The 24231-nt window shown below is 40.7% G+C and overlaps 1 protein-coding gene across 4 annotated transcripts in view; it reads right to left on the bottom strand.

Moving 5' to 3' along the window:
• Positions 1–24231, bottom strand: part of LOC135539593 (copine-9-like) — a 196252-nt gene that overhangs the window by 95189 nt on the left and 76832 nt on the right. For 2 of the 4 annotated variants that reach the window (XM_064965566.1, XM_064965567.1), the window contains exons 5-7: positions 22148–22187; positions 21869–21871; positions 16162–16238 (exon numbers count right to left, since the gene is read on the bottom strand). In XM_064965566.1, coding sequence (XP_064821638.1) covers positions 16162–16238; positions 21869–21871; positions 22148–22187 — 120 coding nt within the window. Of the gene's footprint in view, positions 1–16161; positions 16239–21868; positions 21872–22141; positions 22188–24231 lie in introns of all 4 variants that reach the window. The other 2 variants (XM_064965564.1, XM_064965565.1) reach the window with 2 other exon arrangements.

Below are 24231 nucleotides of genomic sequence, written 5' to 3'. Positions count from 1 at the left end.
ATGCATCAACAGATGCAGAGAGTCTGTCTCTCTCTAACCTTGACTCGCTTTCTATTGCTGGGGAGCAGTTTGCACATCTTTTCGCTTTGGAAATATTTTATCTAGGTGGTACCCTCTCTCTCAGGAGTGGAGGCTCTCCCAGATATGGGTCATTTTCGGCAGGGCCTATGTACTGTAGATCTTTACGCATTGCGAGAAAATACGCAGTTTCTATTTTTCTTGATAAGGGACCCTAGTGACCCTTTGGGAACGGACACGCTGGCATACCAGTGGCCACACACGCTTTTCCGCGTTTCCGCCAGTGGTTCTGATTCAGCGCCCATTGGAGTGGGTGCTGCGGGAGGGCTTACCATTGATTCTTCTGGTTCCCCGTTGACCCAGGAAGCCTTGGTTCATAGATATCATTCACCTTTTAGGAGAGGACTTGTGGAAACTTCTGTTGCCTGTTGTACCAGGTGCACGGACAGGTTTGGCCAGCGAAGCCAGAGATTTGTTTCCTGAGGGCCAATCGATGGCTAGAGGTTTACCTCCAAATGTTATTGCTACCAATTAGTCTGCAAGGGCACCCTCTGCAAGAGGGCTGTATGTGTATAAGTGGCAAGCATTTGAGCTCTGGTGCCAAAATAAAGGACTTGTTCCTTTTCAGTGCTCTGTGAGGGACATCCTTAAGTTCCTACAGGAGCTTTTCAAACATTCCCCACTTTAAAGGTGTACATGGTTGCTGTCTCAGCATGTCATGTGGGAATTGACAGAAACTCACAGGGGCTCTCCCCCTGGTGGTGTGGTTCCTGAAAGGTGTACATCATCTCGGACCAGTCTCTAAACCTATTTCACCCACATGTGACTTGCCACTGGTTTTGCAGCCCCCTTTGAGCCTCTGGAGTCAGTGGCACTGAAGATCCTCTCCAACAAAGCCTCCATAATCATGGCTTTAGCTCAACTTGTTGGGGACCTCCACGCATTATCCGTACAGTATTCCTGTAGTTCACCCCGGGCGACTCTAAGGTGATGTTGCGTACAAATGCTGTCTTCGCCCTGAAACTCATGGCTATGTCCTCCTTAGCTTTTGAGCTATTTCCCTTTTCGCCTTCTCCTTTTGCTTCAAAAAAGCAACAGAGATTACATGCCCTGTGTCTGATGCGAGCTTTACGCATGCACATTGAATGGACCTGGGATATCTGGTTATGTGACCAACTTTTTGTCTGTTTTGCTAATCCAGGTCGCGGCAGAATGCTCTCTAAGTAGCGTCTCTCCCACTAGATTGTGGAGGCTATATTCCTGGCATATAGCAGCGAGGTTCCAGGGTTACCTAGAGGTGTAGGTGCCCATTCCACTAGGGGTCTGGCAGCGTCTTGGGCATTGTCTAAAGGGTTGACTATAGGAGATATGTGGTGCAGCGAGTTGGGCATCACCACACACTTCTGTGAGGCTTTATCGCTTTGATGGTACTGCTCCCAGTATAGCACACAGTGTGCTTACGGTTGAGATAGGGGAAACTCAGTAGGCAGTGCGCCGTATGCGCCATACCCAGACTTCTGCATCTGGCGGAGTTAGGTCTGGGTGGTCTGCCATGAGCCATTTCATTAATATCTGTTGGGGTTGGCTTGCGGCGTGATTATATTTCCCCATAGTATGTTGTCCTAACGTTTACTAACTGAAAGGGAACGTAACGTTATGACTATAACTACTGTTCCCTGAAGGAGGGAAACAAGATACAACACCTGTTCCTGGGCTCGGTGAAGAGTGGTATTAAATTGAAGGAATAAATCCGAGCCTCAGCTTATCACCTGTGGAAGATGGGGCTTCCATGGAGGTCCAAATTTAATTGGCCTTTGTCATGCGTGATTGTAGATCTTTCAACAGAAGTTATGAGAGTGAGACTCCCCATAGTATGTTGTATCTTGTTTCCATCCTTCAGGGAACAGCTATAGTTATAGTCATAACGTTACATTATCTTTACAGAGACAGAAGTCAGCTCGAGCGGGGAAGTGTTAGACTGTAACTCACTTGTGAGTTGTGATCAAGTCTCTTCCTCAGACAAAGATGTTGTGTGGTCAAATTCCTTCAGAGAAATGTGGAAATAACAGTATATTGGATATTTGTCACAAATGAGATTGCCAGATAAACTGTTATTATCAACAACATACTGTCTTAGTCATGGTGAGCAACCATGACTCACTTTCATGTATTGACTACTTTCCACGAAGAGCAACCTCCTGCCAAAATATAAAGCAACGGTAAAAAAACAGCAGCATATGTCTGTGCTATCTGTGGACTGCCGCACACTGTAATCAAGAGCTTTCCACTTGGCACAACATGTCTACTTTGTCTTGCGGTGGGTGAGAATGAGAGCCCCAGGGTACGAGAAGGAGAAACACGGTAACAAGGCAAGTCAATTATCATAGAAGGCACTCAAAACCCCAAAAGCGTTTTCTTTATTTAGTTCTGTCTTTTGTGTCTCTCCTTCTTTCTCTATACTCCACCCACACCCTTTTCTTACCTCTCTTTCTCTGATGATCCAACACTCACCTTTTCTTTGAGCTAGTCGGCCCTAGGGTTGCAAAGCTACCGGTAATTTACCAAAGTTACCAGGATATTCAGTAATTTTGGTAATTAACAGGAAACCTATGGTAACTTTGGTAATTTATGCTTCAATAACTTTGAAAAATATATATATATCTGTCCATATTGTCCATGAGTATATTAAATAGACTATATGGACAAAAGATTCTAATCATTAATGACATTATTCTCAGTTAGCTCTGCCACTTTTCTAACTATTGCATTTTTTCACAACTGTCATCAGTTTAGCGACAAAACTTTAACAACATTTACAAAACGACATAGTAAAAAAAATTAAGTGTGTCATTTTTTCAAATATATTTCATGTTGAAACCCTTATATTTTACATTTACATTTAAGTCATTTAGCAGACGCTCTTATCCAGAGCGACTTACAAATTGGTGAATTCACCTTCTGACATCCAGTGGAACAGCCACTTTACAATAGTGCATCTAAATCATTAAGGGGGGGTGGTGAGAAGGATTACTTATCTTATCCTAGGTATTCCTTGAAGAGGTGGGGTTTCAGGTGTATATTATTAAACACCAATGCTATTCACTAACTTGATAGTTTATATTTAGGATCTTATTTTACAACTTATTCATTCTATTTTTATTCTAAAATTATCTTATTTTATTATTTTATATATTTTAGATGTGATAAGGCAACACAGAAGGCCAGAGATAAATACAGACGCCGGTGGTAATCTCAAGTACCCCAAATAGGCCACTAAAATATTTGAAATTACAAAAATTATTGTAGTTTACTGGTAAACATCGAAAGTTTCCAGTAATATACCCTCCCTTTGCAACCCTAGACAGCCCCCAACTGGGATGTGCTTTTGTCAGAAAACATATACAGAGCATCCATTGTTCCACCAGAAGCATTTAAATAGCTCTTAGCAAAGTCCCCACTTCCCCCCTTCATTCTTTCCTCCCCTCCCTGAGCACTCTGAATCGATTGGCCACATTTGCATGCTGAGCCACTTGTAGATGCAGTATTTAGAGCTGTAACCTCCAACATCAGGTGCATTATCCACCTTATAGACATTATCATGTCATTATCATATCTAAAAAGCCACAGTGAATCTTTGGGTCAAGGGAAGACAAGCAAAATACTTTATCTGTTTGGGAAAGACAACACCAAAAAGTGTAGAAAAAGTATATTCATCCTGCCTTAGTCCGAGACAGTAAATAAATGATGCTTATATCCGGGGGGGATATGAGGCTATAAATATATTTCAGCCAATAAAAAACACTAACCCCAGGACCTCTTGTCACCAATGCCAGTACACAGGGTGCATGCCTGGCTGAATTTGATAAGCTTCCACGGTTCCCAACATCCTATTGGCATGAGGGCAACAGGGAGACCGTGGGTGGCACACTAAATGCATTTCAAGCTAATCATCTATTTGGACAAAGATCAAACACCCCACAGTGGAAATTACATTTAATGTTTATGCAGAGCTGGGCCTCAAATGCCAGGAATCTCCTTACAGGTGGTACGGGAGGGGGGAAAAGAAGGACAATATCTAATTGAAAAGATATAAAAGGTGCTTTAAGGGTTTAGAAAGTGCCCTACGATGTGCCATTTCATAAACTCAATAAATACATTTACCAGCGGGAAAAACAATGTTCATACAACGTCATTACAACCAGAAAGTGGTTGAAATGATGTCAGAATGTCATTTTGATGTTATTTAAACAATTTTCTGCTCCCGGGTTAAATATTCATTCCAAAAGGAGTGCCTTCCTTGGCTCATGCATGTTACTGAATTTTAAGAAACAAATCTGTCTAAATTCAAGATATTAAGTCTGAATCCAATGGACATCCTCTCAGCTGCATAATTTTAACATATGTATTCTAGAACACTGCCTAGAACACATTTCTTCTTCTGATAGAGAAAACATGAAATAGAGACTGAAGAACAGAGAGAAAAGAAAACAATGGGCTGGACATGCTGGGAGATGAGTTTGGATTGGTCTGCCATGTAGCAGGCTTCTGTCTGTAACGTGAGCTGTTCAGTATGTGTTGATAGTCCTTTCTACTGCGCAGTTTTTGAAAGATATAACGTTAGCAATCGAGAACTAACAAAGTTTTGCTACTTTTCTCAACAACATTGACGCCCTGAATTTAGCAGGTGCTATCAACATATCAGGTGGAGAAAGTGCTAGGCTACTTTCTGCACACGCCATGGTAAGTGTGTGAGCCGGAGTTGCTTGACACAACGCAGACCAAACAAGATGTAGCTACAAACAAAACAGAGTTACATGGTTCCAGTCTGCCGTGAAGCGTTCATCCATGTATACCGGTAAGAATCTAGCTACAATTTCAAATATACGTTTCTAATGTTGTCAGAAAGTTGTTTTTATTGCAATTTAAAGCATACTGTTAGTTAGCTAGTGAACGTTAGCTTGCTGGCTCGCTAGTAATGTTACGTGTATGATATATGGAAGAATATTATTTGAATCAGAAATCCATTTGCATTGCTAGTTATAGCCTAATGTTAGCTAGCAAACATTGAACCTATACCACTCCCTCTTCAAATTAGGGCTAATTAGAAAAGTTGTTCAAAAGAGGACATTGTATTATTTCTTTGTACTCCCTGACGAAGGCCATGCAGCTGAAACATGTTGGATTTTTAAAACTTTGTTTCTATTGAACATGCCATACAAATAAAGGCATTTTAATTAATTATATGAAGAGTGCCTTGGTCCTCCTTTCTTTTTGATGACCAATTCACCCCTTTTAACAAAGCACACCTTCTGTCTACCAAAATGTACTATTGTGTACCTTAGTATCGCTTCCCTTCTTCCCCTTTCTACTAATTGAATATAGTTTGTTGGCTACCTAGCTACCTGCAGATTCACACTACAGCTATGACAATGTTTGTATTGGTAGTAGTATGAGTTGGGATTATGCACGTCTAAACAAAGACTCCACTTTGGCCGGATTATTACATGACCATCAAATTAGCTAGGTGTGTCTGGGGGTGATTACGGCCATCTATTGTATTTCATGAACATGTGTACATGTTTAGACAAATAGTGACCCATCCACTTAGCTAGAAGTGGCTGGGGGGGGGGCATTTCTATTACATGACCCATCAATTTAGACAAGTGTGTCAGGTAAGCGTCATCTAATAATTATGAAATATTTTTATCTGGTCACTTCCTGTTTTTGATATTGCTACTATGCAAGTAACCATTTCAGTGTACCTTTTACACGTTCTGTATCCTGTGCATCTGACAACTTAGATTTTATTTGATAAAGCGTGTGTTTTTACTACATGGCCTCACATGTGAATCCTTAAAGAGATGGGTGAGGCTAAGGCATAAGAGGGTGTGAACAATGCTGAATGGGTGTACACAAAGAAGAGCTCTCCAGTAGGCCATTTTGACAAAAGTGGGGTTAGAAGTTAATCAACTTTCAAAGCAGAATTACTTTCCCATTCTTCTTCAACTGCAGTATATGATATACCATTTCCTAGCTCTGAGTCTCTACTTTTATCCAATGTAAAAAACACTATTTCAAATTTTGCTACATAAAATCTGAATTGAGGCTTAGTGAATGGCCTTATGGGACACATGTTGCTTATGGGGACATGCATATATTGTATGTACAAAATGTCATGACTGTAGCGCATACAGGACAGAAGTTGGGAATTTCAGTTGATCACTTTAGCGCCCCCCTCGGGCCAATCAGAGTATTGAAAATGCTGGATGTCTATGGCAAGACACATCATTCGCTCAAGTTTCATCAGAATCGGGCGAGTGGTGTCTGAGATATCGTGTGTGACTAAGGACAGAGACAGATCCATAGTCCCCCCTTGATTTCATCATGGGGGACAATTACGGGTTCATCACTGCACAGTACAGTGGTCCGTCTGTCTGTTGTGGCCTGGTATGAGTGGCAGCCTTAAGAATTGGATTGAAATAAGTAATATTAAACCAGTGAATAAATATTTTTAGACATGGAGATATGCCAGAGAGGGATCGAGAATGGGAAGTGGGAGGACATACAAGCAGCGCAAGGGTTTTAATCTAAATCTTATCAGGACAAGAGGTGCTGGAGATGTGGAGTGGAACATAATTACAGTGGAATTTAAGAGCTCTGTGTGCGCGCGCTTGCGCAGTAACTTTTGTGAAGAAATGGGTTGTGCGGACAAGGACAGAACAACATCGATCAAGTGTACCTGACAAAAGAGAAATATGGCATTTTATTTTAATATTCAATCTTTGAGATATTTTACACCAAGTTGACATACCAAGTGCTTATAAGCAATGTTAACTTCACCTGTGTTTTTGTTTAGGGGACGGGAGAGATACTGTGTTTAATATTCAATCTGGAAATATTTATGCCAAGTGCTGTTAACTTTACTTGTGTTTTCATCTAGGGGAGCTGGGTAAGCGATGGACTGTGTGGAAGGAATGAATATGGTTGGCAAATGAATCGCGGTCACCTTCCTCAGCAGCTAGTTTAGCTGCTAGCAGCTCATACATCTCAATAAACAATGTTGGCAGGTTGTTCCTCCTTTTAAATTGGTATTTGCTCTGATTTAATTCATTTGGGGAATGTGAGACAATCCTCTTGGCCATGGGATATTTAATTATATAGAGGATAATAAATAATGTGTAGGGATGCACGGCACCATACTGACCTGTGCAAAGACTCCCAGTTATTAAAATGAATGGGCAAATAAGTGTGTGTGTGTGTGTGTAAGTGAGACAACGAGAGAGAGATAGAGACAGACAATAGGAGAAAGGGTTTTGTCATTTATTTGGCCATTCTAAAATGTCAGTAAGTACATTAAGGTATAAGTATCTGATTATTGTCAATAATCCATTGTGGCAAACAATACCTCTTACCTCCCATATCTCTATACTGCTGCCAATGAACAGAATAGTAGCACAGTTCCCCCTGCTGTTTTAATGGTTGTATAAAAGGATTGACTTTCGAGCTTTAAATAGACAGTTCATCCTCCTACTAAAAGCATATTTACTAAATGGAGGAAGACATAATAGGGGAAAAAAGCTTTCATGATTGCATTTAACAAGGGAGAGAAGAGGTGGACCTCTACATAAAAAGGTCTCTAATGAGGTTCAAGTGTCAGGTCAACACAGAAACAGTTCCCCCACACTCAATGAGTTTACCATGGACCAATTAAATCAAACTTGACTTGAGTTGCCCAATGACATTGGTGTGTCACCTGCCACCATGCAGTCCTAGGGTAACAACAGTATTTGACATCTTTCAAAAATACTATGCGGTTCTCGATTGAATTTGCCTGATGCAAGAGAAAGTTTGAAATAGTCAGAAAACATGTTAACCTTGCCTATCTGGCACTATGAGCAGACCCGAGCTGATGCTCAAAGCAATTTGAAAGACTTCAGATCCTGTTTAAAACCAGATCTGACCGCCACACACAGCAAACAGCCCACAGATTTTTAAAGCAGAACCATCTCCAACTGATGTGCTTCACCACCCAAAGTCACCCACACAGGAACAAAAGTCTCCTCTCCATAGCAACCCAGCCAGCGCAATGCATGCAGTTCTGCCAGAACTACACTGAAAATAAACAGACCTGGGTTCAAATACTATTTTAAATCATTTAAAATACTTTAGCTGGGCTTGATTGAGGTTGTCTGTTGCAAAAGAGCCAATAGAAAAATCCCAAAAGTGTGAGCCCCACCCACCTGGCACTCTAGGCAGGCTAAAGCAAGCGCTCAAAGTATTTGGGAGATTTCGAATAGTATTTGAACCCAGGACTGAAAATAAATACAAACCCAGAGTAGCAGTATATAGCCTACACACACACATTGCAGAGACGCTGCCTGTCAGATCGAAACCCACCAACCTGCCACAATGCCAAAAACTCACCGGTACTTCAAAGACTCACATTTCACACTTTGAGATTAAGATTTTGATTTAATTTTTTTTAGAATCAAAACCACACAAACTCAAATTTGTTAATTAGAAACCCATTGAAACAAAGAGCGCAGGGAGAGCCACTATAGTTCATAGGCTTTATAATGAGGGAGAGAGAGAGAGCCAAACTCAGGTCTGTTAACTTGTGGGTTGGTGAGTGTTGGATTGATCAAAGCTCTGAGGCCATGCCAGTTTGCTGCACTGTACTGAGTGGAACGAAAGGAACAACAGAGGAACATCAAGAGTCGCTCTACATTTGGCCTTTAAATATTTCATCAGATAGACTGTGTGCGTGTGAATGGGTGTTGCTTTCCTTCAAATTAACTTCAAATTAATTTGTGAAGGTTTTGATATTGAACGTTGGTACTGTTGTGCAGCTTGCATGGCACTGGCATAAGCTTGTCTTTGATGGCTGTGGTTTATGGAGCTTTGCAGCCTTGCTTTGTGTTGTCAGTTATTACGTTTCCCCAGAGTCTCTGTTTTATCCAAAGCTTGGAAGATGGGAAGTTAATTACAGTACAGCTGTGGGGCTTGAAGATTCTTCACCAAAGTATTTCCATCATATCTGGTGTTGTAGTGTTGACTATCTTTAAATGTGAAGACTGTTTGTTATCAAATAATTTCTCTATGTGTAATTATTCCGTAATTCAACGAATCACGGAATAGTAATTAACTAAGAAGTCGGGGCACCACGGGGAAATGTTTGTACAGTTTCAATTTCCAGAATGTAACTCTTCAGATATTTTCTTATTTTCAAAGATCACAATCTTCTATTAATGTACTATTACCTCAACGTCGCAAACCCTTGGATATCTGCACGAACCCTGTCATAAATCATGAATCAGCAATATACAAATAAAGTAAAAAATCACACAGAATTACATAAAAACACACCCAATTAGGTCATACATTGGTTACTGACATGATACACTGAAAAGTCCCTAGTGGGCTAAGCTGATATGACGGCTTGGTAGACAAAGGAAAGGGGTGGGGACCGTTCAAGAGCGGGAAACTCAGAGAGGATTCACTGTAATACAGTCGATAACTACACATGAAATGCTAATACTTTAACATGAACAGCCCTGTATTTGAAAATCAATTGCAATTTACATATTTACGAGAGTACGCCTTTGTTGTCCCTCTCTGCGATCACCGGTCTGTCTGCTGGATAGTCAGTCAACCAAAAGCCTCTGGTTTGTCCACCAGAGATCAAAGTCTGTTGGAGTTGTAGGTTGTTATAATTAATATTTCAGAGTACCATTCAGAAATGTTCTTAGATCGGATGCGTTTACCAGACTAAAGTATTTAAACAGCTGCAGCCTGAATAATTGTTCTTTAGTTTGTAGATTTCTTAGCCATTTCAATGTGGGAATGATCTCCACGTTCTCTGGTCTTGTCCTTGGGTAGAGTTGCCAACCATTTCAACATGTAGCGACAGCTTCCATGTTTTCTGGTCCCTAGAGTAGTTTGAACCACTTCACACAACAGCGTCACCCGGCATGTTTTTGTCTAGAGGAGTAGCCATTTCAATGGGGGGACCCTGTCCCAGCAGTATCTTGACTCTTGTTTAAATTGCCTACCATTTCAACATGTAGCGACAGCTCCATATTTTCTGGTTTAATGTAAATTTTGTCACGAGTGGTTTTATACTCTGTGGAAGAAGGGGTCGGTTCCATGATGCCTGATGTAATGTCTGGGCTCACGGGGGAGTGGCCACTGACTAGTTAAAACCTTATTTCTATACCAGGCTATAGGCCAAATTCACATTACATCTTCTCACAAATAGTTTCATATTCAACCACATATTTTATACAACCATCAGATGCAAACCCTATCATTGAGAAGTGTACACAACCAAAGACAGTAATGTGTGTATCCGGTCCTTCATGAGATCACCAAATGAAACAACCTCGACATGACTGTCCCTTAAGTGTCCACAAACCACTCCGACATTCTCAAAAATAGAAATACTGTTTAATTCTCAAATTTGGAGGATTATGAGTTTTAGCAAGAAGAATGCCTTTTGTTCTCCATATGCTCTCTCACTCAATACCCCATGACAGTGAAAAGAGTTTCTACTAGGAATTTATGACTGTTGTAAAAGCTGGGGTGGGAGAGAGAATGAGAGAGGGAGGAGCCACGATATACACCCAAAAGGGCCACATCGTGACACTGGGAAAGAATTAGGAACTCCTGACTTACTCAAGTGTAAAGAGTAACTACAAATACGGCCTTGATACCGTCTTAACATATTCAAACCTATTTGAATTTCTAATGGGGAAGGCAGAGGGAGACCTTTCTTTTTTTCTATAGTGTGTATGATAAACTTGAAGGGGTGGAGATAAATTAAGGATGAAACATGGTGTGGTCTGTGTGTGTGTGGCTTAAATCTCCCAGGTCCAACATAAATTACACTAATGACCACCTGGTACACTGAGTGGGCATGTTCCCGTCAATCCCCCCCAAAGCTTGTGCTGTGACTGGTTACAAGAGACATAATATGCCCTCTGGCTTTATCAACATCAAGCATACCTGAGCATGATTGCACTCACAGAGGCATTAATAACCATAACATATTCACGCAGGGGGGAGTTGTTCTCTGAAGTTTAGTAACCAGGCACAAACCAGAAATCCTATATTGTGTTTGTGCGTGTGTGCAGAGATGATTCAATTTTTGGAGAGCAGCAAGCACTTCAGTCAAAGTCGGCAGGGGGTTGACAACACGCTACAGCTATGTCACATTTAATAGACATACTGTTGGTGGTCCTGTGGGTTGAAATGGCTGAATGTTTGCCCTGTTATTGTTAGGAGTTATGCTGGCGTATGGAAGTGGTGGTGGGTTCCCCTAGTAATCCCCTGCCTTTGAATACCACCAGGCTCTCTTTGTCCCTTTACTTGAGATCTGAAAGCAGATAATCGCACTGTCTGATGCCATTTTAGAGAACAGAATGGAAAAGATGAAACAGTTTATCCCGACTGAAATGTTGGTGATAGAGACAGAAGGAAACATTATGCACTCTCAGTTGCCATAGAAACATGCACATCAAGTCAGAGGAATAATAATCTGTTTTGTGTGTGTGTGTGTGTGTGTTGCTGCCATCGAGGTGTGGTGTAGTGTGATCTCTACTGTGATCAATACCTCCCTGCCTTGGTCCATCTCATCATCTCACTCCATGGGAGTGTGAGTCTTTGCATGGTAGGACACACACACACACACACACACACACACACACACACACACACACACACACACACACACACACACACACACACACACACACACACACACACACACACACACACACACACACACACACACACACACACACACACACACACACACACACACACAGTCAAACACTCTTTGTCAGCACCAGTCAACCAGTATTTGCTAGTTATCTCCCAACATAGTGACATAGAGCCAGAACTGACAGAAAATGTGTGGCAAGACAGCATTTGCCCCAGTACTTTTCAATCTGGTGTGGCGCTGCCACAACCCTTTCAAAGCAGCAGAAACAAACGCATTCACCAGACATATTCATTAGTTTACTCCATAGAAAAATGTAGAAAAACGTTTTGCTGTGGAAAAGAAAGCAGGCGTGTATTTTCTTACATTTCAGCCCGTTTGTCTCTTTTCTCAGGTGAATTACAACCCTGACCCTGGGATTTTACGTGGTAATTCTCAGTTGCATTCACTTAGAGTGGGCTCCTAGCTGCAGGCAACAGAGCCTCATTAACCACACCTCTCAACAACTATGTCTGGATGCATAAGCACCTTGTTGTTTGACTGCACTCTGCACTTGGTTTCTTTCTTCGCCCTCACTCCTCTCCAGTCTGTGGAATCTGACTTTGTGGCTGTGTTATCTAGTGGAAAACCCTGCCTGGCTCATGAGAGCGCAAACACACAGTTTAGTCACCCTCTAAAACTATCTAGAATGATCCAATCTATAGCAGCTAACAAAAATACTAAAGTTAGCTTCATAGACGCTAACTACTTTAGAGCTTTTTTACGAAAGTATCTTCTGACTGGGGGAGTTTTGTTAAGAGCCCTGATGCTTGCTCTAAACATTAACACACATCATTGTGGTACTGTTTTGGAAACATAATAAATGTATCTTTCATATCAGCTTGTTTGCGAAAAACATAAGGAAGACATATGTCGCCACCTGTGCTAACTAGCAATCTAGCGTTATTTTATTTCCATTGCTTTTTGAGACACACATCTCACTGACTTAAAAGTGAAAAGAAATACAAATTTTGCCACAGAGCAGTCTACAAAGACTATATGAACACATTGGTCCAACCATAACAGATGGCTAATGCAGAAAGAGAGAATTGATGGATTCTAGCACCACCATAACATTCAAAAATGCAGAAACAGGCAGCCATCATGGAGTTTAGTCTTTTTCGACTAGCGAGTGCATAGTGACACCTACTGATATGAACTGGCAATGCAGGTTTTATTAGAATAGTGCAATAAAATGAGTGATTGAATATATGGATTTTACAGCCAATCAGTTCCTACAGTGAGCTCCAGGGAACCAACCTCTGGTGGGCCAGATACAGACCAGGACAACAACACAAGGTTAGTGGTTTTATGACTTGTCTACTGTGTATAGTGTTAAATGTAACTCTGCCTTATTACAACGTCTACTGTTTATAGTGTGAAATGTAACCTTGCCTTCCATCGCAGAAGAGCACTGTCATCAGATGAAAAAAGAATACCTCCGGAGGTAGCGCACGACACTCGCCAAATAGCTGCCCCCCTTAAAGCAGGGCAGTGTGAACAAAATTGTCTCATTGAGCAAACACTTCTACAGTATAAATGGTAATAGCAGAGCTCATCCCCGCCACCAATAACATGTAAAATGTAGATCATACAAATAGAATATGTTTTTTAATGTGTAACATTGTGTGGCGAGTTCAGAGGTGACACCACAGTTACCAGATTGGTGGGGGGGGGGATATCAGGTAATATGGTTAAAAATCAAACTTGGCCCTGCCCTAGGGATGATGACAACATTATTAAAACCCGTTACACAGACACAGATACAACAACAGCAAATTGGACAAAAACTACCAGGACTGAGGTTGCTGTATGCAGGATTGCATCGTGAGGGTTTGCAGCTGTAATTAAAATATACTCATACAGTATGTCATCACTATTGTGTTAAATGGTTAATTCCAGTCAATAATCTTGGATTAAAAAGGCATTGGTCGCCTAGCCACCTAAAGTGTAAATATAAACCAAATTTGTTCACATTCTCAGAACACAAATAACTGTCCCTATTTTAGGCTATAAATGCATAGCTTAGGCTATAAAAACATGATGTTACGTTTCCCCTGGCCCAGGTGGGATAAGAGCGCATAGGCTACCCTAGGCTACCTGCAGCTATGGTTGTTATCAGTAGGCTACAGTTAATCAGACTGAAGCACAGACTAATTGTGCACGTTGATATTTTGATGGCGGGTATGAGCTTCCATATAAAACAGCTCCTCTCCTCACCCCTCACTTATACCCACGTTTTCAGTCGCAATTTGATTTTACCACATGTAATGATTTGCATGAAATTGATACAAATTAAGCATGGTTTGTTGTAATGTTGTAAGCTAGGCCTAGCATACTTTTATATTTGTATGAGAGGGTTAATCGTATATTTTTGATAAGCTAACGTTACTTGATGAAGACATGCTGTTATAGCAACTCTGTGCTTTTGTCTTAAAGCTCAAATGTAATGAGTGTAGCCTGCAGATGAGAAAATACACCCTTTAATTGTCTGCACATACATGCTTGTGCATTGTTGCATTATTCAAGAGTGTAGTATATTTTAGAAGAAAAGTTTCTGTCATTGTTGAAAAGTTTGTGCTGACTGGCTAGTAGTGGCTACTGTGATATTTACGGTAAATTTGAGCTGCAGACCAAGAATGTTGCGTTGCCAGCCACAATGAAATGAAAGGCAAGGATGTAATGTTAATTGAAAAGTAGCATTCTCTTTCGCCACCCCGTTTCTCAGACTCTCATTCATATCTCGTAGTGGGAATAGGACCTCGGAGTTTGTGCTTTATGGCATTGTGCTGTTGTCTGCTACTTACACCAAACGCAGAGAGCAAGAGAGAGAGAAAGAGCAAGAGAGCGAGAGAGGCAGAGAGACAGAGACGCATTCAATCAAAGCTGGTCAGTGTGTTTTCCCAGATATATAAAATGTTGTAATTGTTTCCTTGCAAATTCAATTTTGGAGTTCTTAAAACCTTGGCTATTGAATTGAAAAGGGCCCAATTCCATCCTGAGTCTATTACATATAAAATAATATATGCCATTTTAGCAGAAGCTTTCATCCAATCGACTTAGTCATCATGTGTGCATAGATTTTTTACGTATGGGTGGTCCCAGGAATCAAGCAATGCTCTACCAACTGAGCTACAGAGGAATACATGTATTAGGTGATTCACTGGGCCAGTGTTGTGCGACTGACATGGGTTCAAATATAATTTAAATCCTTTTAAATACCTTACACTTAGATATAAGGTTTCCAAAAGTGTTTTTCTGTTGACCCCATATGAGAACCTTTTTGGTTCCACATAGAACCCTCTCTGGAAAGTTTATTCAAAGGGTCCTGCTAACAGGCTAACTACACCACTCGTGTTGCGTGAATAATATAGAAATCTATATTATTAAATTATTGCACCCGCACTGCTCGCGCCCGCCAACGAGCATCTGCGTTGCCAAGGGCTAAAATAGAAGTCAGTTCTATTTCTGACGCATATCGCGCTGCAAGTTCTGCCTCTCGCACCTCCTCATTGGTTCATAGAAGCTGGTACCCACGTGGGTGACTGAAGAGGTCAGTGGCGGTAATGCACCTAATTTATGAAAGTTGCCAATGATAATATAAAGTCAAGGCAAGAAAAAACCTGGAAGGGAGAGAGATGACTAGAAACGATTTGGTTGACCGTTTTTTGTGTGGATTAATTGGTGGAGTAGAGGACCTTGTGCATTTCATGTAAAATAACAACTCAATGTTTATATCCCAGGACAAATTAGCTAGTAACAGCAAGCTAGCTAAATGGGACAAATTAGCTAGCAAGTGCAATCTAGCTAGCTAAATTGCCATAAATGTGTAAGGCCTTTCGACTTGTCACCAAATTAATATAATTGGTTCAGAGTTTGTTTTGATATTTTAACCTGCGTGTCGTGTTTGGTGTGGGGGGACAAAATACATTTATGCACGATGGCGCACGTGCCCAGACGGTTTGGGTTCTGTGTAAGGGGACAGCCAAATAACCATTTTAGGTTCTAGATAGCACCTTTTTTTGAAAGAGTGTAGCTGTGCTTGATTGAGCAAACCCTAACCCACCTGACCTTCCAGACAGGTCTAGTTACCGCCATAGCATGTGTTATTGCCTCAAGCTCTTGTAAAATACAATCCTTCTCAGCTGGAGTTTTAACGATAGATTCATCTCCAGTTACATGCCTGTTGTACAGTGGAAGCCTCCGGGCTTAGACACAGCAACGATTGTGTTCTTGTTTTTCGCAATCTACGAGGCAATGCAAACATTGTGAGATTCTGGAAGCCTGTCAAATGCGGAGGCGTACAGTAGCAGATTGTGTTTTGATGCATGCTATTACACAGCAGATACACAGTATATATTTGATAGACATATTGGTAGACTTACGAGAGGGTTCTCTCCAGCCGACTGCCTGTGGAACCGATGATCTCCCCCAGAGTGCAGAACATCTGGCCCAGGAAGTCCTGTAGAAGGAGGGGTACCATAATTAGCACAACACCTAGCTCCTATTATGCTTTGCCTGGAGGGGCATCAGTTTTAGCACAACACCTAGTCCCTATTATGCTTTGCCTGGAGGGGCATCAGTTTTAGCACAACACCTAGCTCCTATTATGCTTTGCATGGAGGGGCATCAGATTTAGCACAACACCTAGCTCCTATAATCCCATAGTCTCACATGCCAGACAGGCTCTGATCTTATTGTTACGTTTTTACAAATACACTGTATGGACGGGACAGAGGGTTCGATTCATGGGTGTCATGCATCCTATAAATCTGAGGGGGCAAATAGTATGTGAGGATGGCTGGGGAGGAGTTGGTCCGGAGGGGGGCTGGAAGTTGGAGAATTTAGCGTTTTTCAAACACCTGAAACAGCTTGTTCCTGCCATCTAGAACTTAAAAAATACTGTATGTTTATTTTTATGCATACCTAAGGATGCCTTGTTAAAGACTACCAAGAAACACTATGTGCAGCCTGGTCACCAGAAACACATGTCGATTTCGGATGTTTGAGAAGGTCCTGATGACATCGATATATGGCACCCTCGGCGCTCACTCCCCCACAAAAAAAAATATGTGGCAGCATTGGGACTGACCTCACAACACTGACAGCCAGAGCGTGCTGTTTAGACCGACCACTGTGCCACAGTAGCTCTCAATTTTCTTGCAAGCAGGGAGAGTATTTAATACTAAATGGAAACATCACTTTTTTTAAATTATTTTGTTTTATACTTTCCCTAAACCATAGCCCTAACCTTAATCACTTGGAATTAATACCTAAACTTAAACCTTTGAGTTGTTTCTGTTCTAACCCTGTAGCCATGCGGAATGAACCCGGTAACCACGCGGAATTAATGGGTAAAAATTTGATGTTCATCCACATTATGTCATATCCCGACTTGAAACTATGAGACCAGGTTGTTGTGTAAACCCTGCTTTAGCCCACAGCAGTAAAATATTGAAAAGATAATGTCAACCATACAGATCATTCATCTGAACCCTTGAACTTGACCATTATAAAATGAAGGACACCTATGGCATGGCAGCTGTTGAAAGTGACTACTGTCCAAGGATCATGGTTCACTGTTCATACAATTTTGATTGACACAATGCAATATATCCTGTGGAAATCAATCAAGGTCCCCAGTAACGATATATGTAATTCCACATACTGCACTACTTTTGACCAGAGTCCTATGGGTCCTAGTCAAAAGCAGGGAATATGGTGCCATTTGAGATGCATTCCATACATTAGCTCCATACAGGGTTGCACTTTAGTTTACAGTGCTGAAATAACAGGGAAACGTACAGAAAGCAATAGGAAACAACAGGGAAATAAGATGACACCGACCAGGTAAGAACGTGGTAATAACCCATTAATAGTCAGTATGTGGGGCGGCAGTGTAGCCTAGTGGTTAGAGCATTGGACTAGTAACCGAAAGGTTGCAAGTTCAAATCCCCAAGCTGACAAGGTACAAAATCTGGCATTCTGCCCCTGAACAGGCAGTTAACCCACTGTTCCTAGGCCGTCATTGAAAATAAGAATTTGTTCTTAACTGACTTGCCTAGTAAAATAAAGGTAAAAAAAAAAATGTAGCTTCTAAGTACTAATATAAAGTATATGAATTTTCCTGGTTGTTATGTAGAAACAATTATTTGTTACTGAAAATAAATAAATAATCGAGACCAATAAGCAAAGTTATGTAGTAAGTATTTAAGGCAATTTCCATCTTCTCAGCAGCACTGTCTATACTTATTAGGAATGTACTTGGAACTTTCAAAGAAATACTGTTTATTTAACAGAAACATATGAGAAACTACATCATACCAACAGTGCCTTTAGAAAATATTCATACCCTTGACTTATTCCACATTTTGTTGTGTTACATCCTGATTTAAAATGGATTAAATACAACAACAAAAATATCACTCTTCTACACACAATACCCCATAATGACAACGTGAAGATGTTTTTTGAAATGTATTGAAAATTAAATACAGAAATATCTCATTTACATAAGTATTTACAACCCTGAGTCAATCATTTGTAGAAGCACCTTTGGTGGCGTTTACAGCTTTTAGTTGTCTTAGGTATGTCTGTATCAGCTTCGCAAATCTGGATTCTTCCGTGCAGATTTTCTCAAAGTCTGTTAAATGAAATGGGGAGCGGCGATGAACAGCAATCTTCAAGTCATTCTACAGATTTTCAATGGAATTCAAGTCTGTGCTTTGGCTGGGCTAGTCAAGGATGTTCACATTTTTGTTCTGAAGCAATTCCAACGTTGCTTTGGCTGTATGTTTGGGATCATTATCCTAAGGTCGTTTGCACTCTGAAGCAGATTCTAATCAAGGATTTGCCTGTATTTGGATCCATTCATTGTTCCATCTATCCTTACCAGTCTCCCAGTCCCTGCCTCTGAAAAGCATCCCCATAGCATGATGCTGCCACCACCATGCTTCACGGTAGGGACGGTGTTATATGGGTGATGAGCTGTGCCTGGTTTTCTCCAGACATAGCGTTTTGCATTCAGGTGAAAAAGTTACATGTCTCATCAGACCACAGAATGTTTGCCTATTGATCTCAGAGTCTATCAGGTGCCTTTTTTGCAAACTCCAGGTGTGCTGTCATGTGCCTTTTGCTCAAAAGTTGTTCCCTTCTGTCTACTCTCCCATAAAGCCCAGATTGTTGAAGTGCTGTTGTCCTTCTGGCAGGTTCTCCCATCTCAGCCAAGGAACTCTGTAGTTCTGTCAAAGTGGTCATTGGGTTCTTGGTCACCTCCCTGACCAGGGTCCTTCTTGCCCGGTTGCTCAGTCTGGTCGGACGTAGTGCTGAGAGATTAGTTCCATATTTATTTATTTTTCTCCAATGATGGAAACCACTGTGCTCTTGCAAACTTTTAACACTCTAGAAATTGTTTTATATCCTTCCTTAGATATATGCCTCATCAAAAATTATATCACGGGGATCTATGGATAATTCCTTGAACTTCATGGTATAGTTTCTGCTCTGACATGCACTGTCAACTATGGGACCTTATGTAGACAGTTGTGTTTCTTTCTAAATCATGTCCAAACAGGTGGACTCCAATCAAGTTGTAGTGATATCTCAAGGATGATCAAAGGAAACTGGATGCATCTGAGCTCAGAGTGTGATAGCAAGGGGGTGTGAATACTTATGTAAATTAGATATTTCTGTATTTCAAACATTTCTAAAAACGTCTTTTCACTTTGTCATTATGGGGTATTGTGGCAAGACGGGTGACAAAAAAGTATATTGAATCCATTTTGAATTCAGGCCCACTGTATGTGTGCTAACCTCAAAATGTACCTTTTTGATCTTTGCTTGCAGCTAGGTGGTTACCTTGTCATTGCTTGTTTCTGTCTTGTTTCCATCTTGTTTTGCCGTTGATTCCTTTTTCTTTCCGGTCATTATCCAGTTATTTCAGCAATGTACTTGAGTAATTATTATGTAAATTACTGGTAATTTCTTTATACAGTAGTTTCAGTGTACCTACTACGGGGCCTTGACACTGTATTCTTAAGCAAACAGCTATTCCCCTGTTACCATGTAAATTACTATTACTATTTTCACCATAGTTTCTGTATGCCTTACTGTCACGTTTTTTATAACTTGTATATCAAACTTTATGTACATCACACTTAATTTGATGCAATTTCTCCCTATACAGATGAACACAATCACAAGTTATTAAGCTACTATGTTCATTAATGGAGCTTAATGTATTGTTAGTGTAGCCGGTCTGGGCCTATGTGTGAATGCGCTGGCTACTGCTCTCTGGCTTTGGTTCTGCGTTCTGGTGAATGTAGATTAATTGGACACAGGACACACTGCTGCCGGTTCTGGTCTTTTATTACTGGATGAGATTAAATAACTGCAGTGAATAAATGCAGTGCAAAGCAATTACATGAAATGGCAAACCTCTCTATGCCGCAGACTGTAACTAGGCCACTCAGGAACATTCAATTTCATGTTGGTAAGCAACTCCAGTGTATATTTGGCCTTGTGTTTTAGGTTAATGTCCTGCTGAAAGGTGAATTTGTCTCCCAAACAAGGTTTTCCTCTAGGATTTTGCCAGTGCTTAGCTCTATTCCGTTTCTTTTTATCATAAAAACTCCCTAGTCCTTGCCGATGACGAGACCACCCATAACATGATGCAGCCACCACTGAGCTTGAACATATGAAGAGTGATGTGTTGTGTTGGATTTGCACCAAACATAACGCTTTATGGGTCCTGTGTGGCTCAGTCGGTAGAGCATGGCGCTTGCAACGCCAAGCGTCGTGGGTTCGATTCCCGCTGGGGCCACCCATATGTAAAAGTTGTGGCCCCAGCCGACTTGTAAGTCGCTTTGGACAAAAGCGTCTGCTAAATGGGATATATATATATATTATATTATATAGGTTCAGGACATAAAGTACACTTCTTTGCCAATTGTTGGGCAGTTTTCCTTTAGTGCCTTATTGCAAACAGGATGCATTGGCCTCATGGTGAAATCCATGAGCGGTTTCCTTCCTCTACAGCAACTGAGTTAGGAAGGGCGCCTGTATCTTTGTAGTGACTGGTTGTATTGATATACCATCTACAATGTAATCACTAACTTCACCATGCTCAAATGGATATTCAATGTCATTTATTTTTTTACCCATCTACAAACAGGTGCCCTTCTTTGCGAGGCATTGGAAAACCTCCCTGGTCTTTGTGGTTGAATCTGTGTTTGAAATTGAGTCCATGCAACTTGTTAAGCAAATTGAATTGTTAAGCAAAGTTTTACTCCTGAACTTATTTAGGCTTGCCATAACAAAAGGGTTGAATACTTATAGGCTCAAGACATTTCAGCTTTACATTTTCTATTCATTCTATTCAATTCCACTTTGACATTATGCGGTATTATGACAAAATATCTCAATTTAAACCATTTTAAATTCAGGCTGTAACACAACAAAATGTGGAACAAGTCCAGTAGTGTGAATACTTTCTGAAGACACTGTATATGGGGAATCAATTAAGAAAGTAATAGTAATATACCGGGGAACAGATCATTGCTTTAGAATACAGCTTTAAGGCCCCATAAGTACACTGAAACTATGGTAAAACTATCAAGAAAGTAATAGTAATTTACATAACAATGACTTAAGTAGAGTGCTGAATAACTAGGTAAAGACTGGAAAGTAATAGGAAAAAACAGCAAAACAACACAGCAACGACAAAATAACTACCCAGCTACAGTACAAGCAAAGACCCAAAAGGTACATTTTGAGATTGTACTGTAGTTCCTCATATGTTTAATTCCTAATAAGTATAAACGGTGCTGCAAAGAAGAGGGAAATGGCCTTAAAAACTTAACTTTGCTTATTAGCCTCTTATGGATAACATTTTTTTTCTACATAACCAGGAAAATTCATATAACTTTTTATCAGTGTTTAGCAGCTACATATGAACTATTAAAGGATTATTACTGCGTTCTTACCTGTTCGTTGCCGTCTTATTTTCCTGTTGTTTCCTATTACTTTCCGGACGTTACCCGGTTATTTCAACACTATAAATTAAAATTCAACCCAGTTATTTTGTTGACTAACCTTCTGCTCATCCACAAAGGTTTGCAATTGAGAGAGAAAAACATATCTGTTAGTTGGATAACTGCAGAGACAAAAAACAAACATTTCTTAGTTTTTTTGTTCATTATTCCAACATTTTCCCCTTGAAATAACAAACCAATAAGTAATCAAATCAAAGACTAACCAAATGTAACCACTTTAATTCTCCCTTGAGAGTTCATGAAGTAAATAGATACATATTTGCATGCCACATTGTTAAGTATGCTTATATCAATTGTATGAAGTCACCAGTATGCTTACATGTTTTGAAATGTTTGAACTTCTGGTGTCCACATTGTACCTGTAAGAAATAAGAACAATAAATCAGCACCTGATAATGGGTTGAATCCACCAAAAATAGAAATGACAAATGAACACTTACAAAATACAAATTAACACTTGCATATGCACATTCCATATTTAGCTGCTATGGGGACGAATACAGTCAAGCAGCATATTAAAAACTGGGTTAACGTTGTCAATTACAATGGCAAGTAAATATTTGCCAGGGCATATATTTAATTATAAATCAGATTATTTGACATGGGGGAGATGTGGGAAGCGAAAATGATTTTTTTGCCAACTAGCTAGCTAGCACGCTGCTAGCGGAGAAGCCTACAGCCAACTGGCAGGCACAAAACAAGGTAATGTAAAATAAACCTAAACTTTCATTACATGAAGCTATTTTTAAAATATGCAGTTGGTTTTCATTGAAATTAGCTAACAGTGGTGATGATGTTTTAAAAATGATGTAATTGTCAACGAGAGTTACTGCTAGTCTTATAAGGAGTTGTGGTCAGTCTCAGCGACGCTGACACCAACTCCTTGTAACTCTTTGTGAGACTGTCGTAATATGGACACTGTACATGTAGTTTTTTTTTTTACTATTTTTACTAGAAAACAAGGTGCTATCAATTGGTGGTTTGAGACTAAAAACCACTTGCCGAGTGGTTAGAGCGTTGGGCCATGAACCGAAATGTTGCTGGATCGAATCCCCGCGCTGACAAGGTAACAATCTGTCCTTCTGCCCTTGAACAAGTCAGTTCACTGTAGGCCATCACTGTAAATAAGAATTGGTTCTTAACTGATTTGCCTAGTTAAATAAAAAAATACTTGTTTCAGCAAATCTGGGAGAAACCCAAAACTCATTTTATATCAATGATAATATACTAGTTACTAGTTACACTATATATACAAACGTATGTGGACATCACTTAAAATGACTAGATTTGGCACACAGCCATACAATCTCCATAGGAAAAATGTCAGTAGAATGGCCTTACTGAAGAGCTCAGTGACTTTCAATGTGGCACTGTCATTTCCAACAAGTCAGTTTGTCAAATTCCTGCCCTGCTACGGCTGCCCCAGTCAACTCTAAGTGCTGTTATTGTGAAGTGGTAGGCCACACAAGCTCACAGAATGGGACCGCTGAGTAATAAAGCACGTAACATGTAAATAATCTTCTGTCCTCGGTTGCAACACTCACTACCGTGTTCCAAATTGCCTCTAGAAGAAACGCCAGCACAATAACTATTTGTCGGGAACTTCATGAAATGGGTTTCCATGGCCGAGCAGCTGCACACAAGCCTAAGATCACCATGCGCAATGCCAAGCGTCGGCTGGAGTGGTGTAAAGCTCACTGCCATTGGACTATGGAGCAGTGGAAATGCGTTCTGTGGAGTGATGAATCATGGTTCACTATCTGGCAGTCCGACAGACAAATTTCGGTTTGGCGGATGCCAGGAGAATGCTATCTGCCACATTGCATAGTGCCAATTGTCAATTTTGGTGGAGGAGGAATAATGGTCTGGGGATGTTTTTCATGGTTCGAGCTAGGATCCTTAGTTCCAGTGAAGGGAAATCTTAACGCTACAGCATACAATGACATTCTAGACAATTCTGTGCTTCCAACTTTATAGCAACATTTTGGGGAAGGCCCTTTCCTGTTTCAGCATGACAATGCCCCTGTACACAAAGCAAGATCCATACAGAAATGTTTTGTCGAGATCGGTGTGGAATAACTTGACTGGCATGCGCAGAGCCTTGACCTCAACCTCATCAAACACCTTTGGGATGATTTGGATCGCTGACTGCGACCCAGGCCTAATTGCCCAACATCAGTGCCCGACCTCACTAATGCTCTTGTGGCTGGCTGAATGGAAGAAAGTCCCCGCAGCAATGTTCCAACATCTAGTGGAAAGCCTTCCCAGAAGAGTGGAGGCTGTTATACCAGCAAACGGAGGACCAACTCCATAATAATGCCCATGATTTTGGAATGAGATGTTCAACGAGCAGATGTCCACATACTTGTGGTCATGTAGTGTAGTGTTAAAGTAAACAGCAGG

This window comes from Oncorhynchus masou, chromosome 5, assembly GCF_036934945.1.
Source record: "Oncorhynchus masou masou isolate Uvic2021 chromosome 5, UVic_Omas_1.1, whole genome shotgun sequence".
Classification (NCBI taxonomy): domain Eukaryota; kingdom Metazoa; phylum Chordata; class Actinopteri; order Salmoniformes; family Salmonidae; genus Oncorhynchus; species Oncorhynchus masou.
This window is presented reverse-complemented; position numbering and strand designations above follow the sequence as displayed.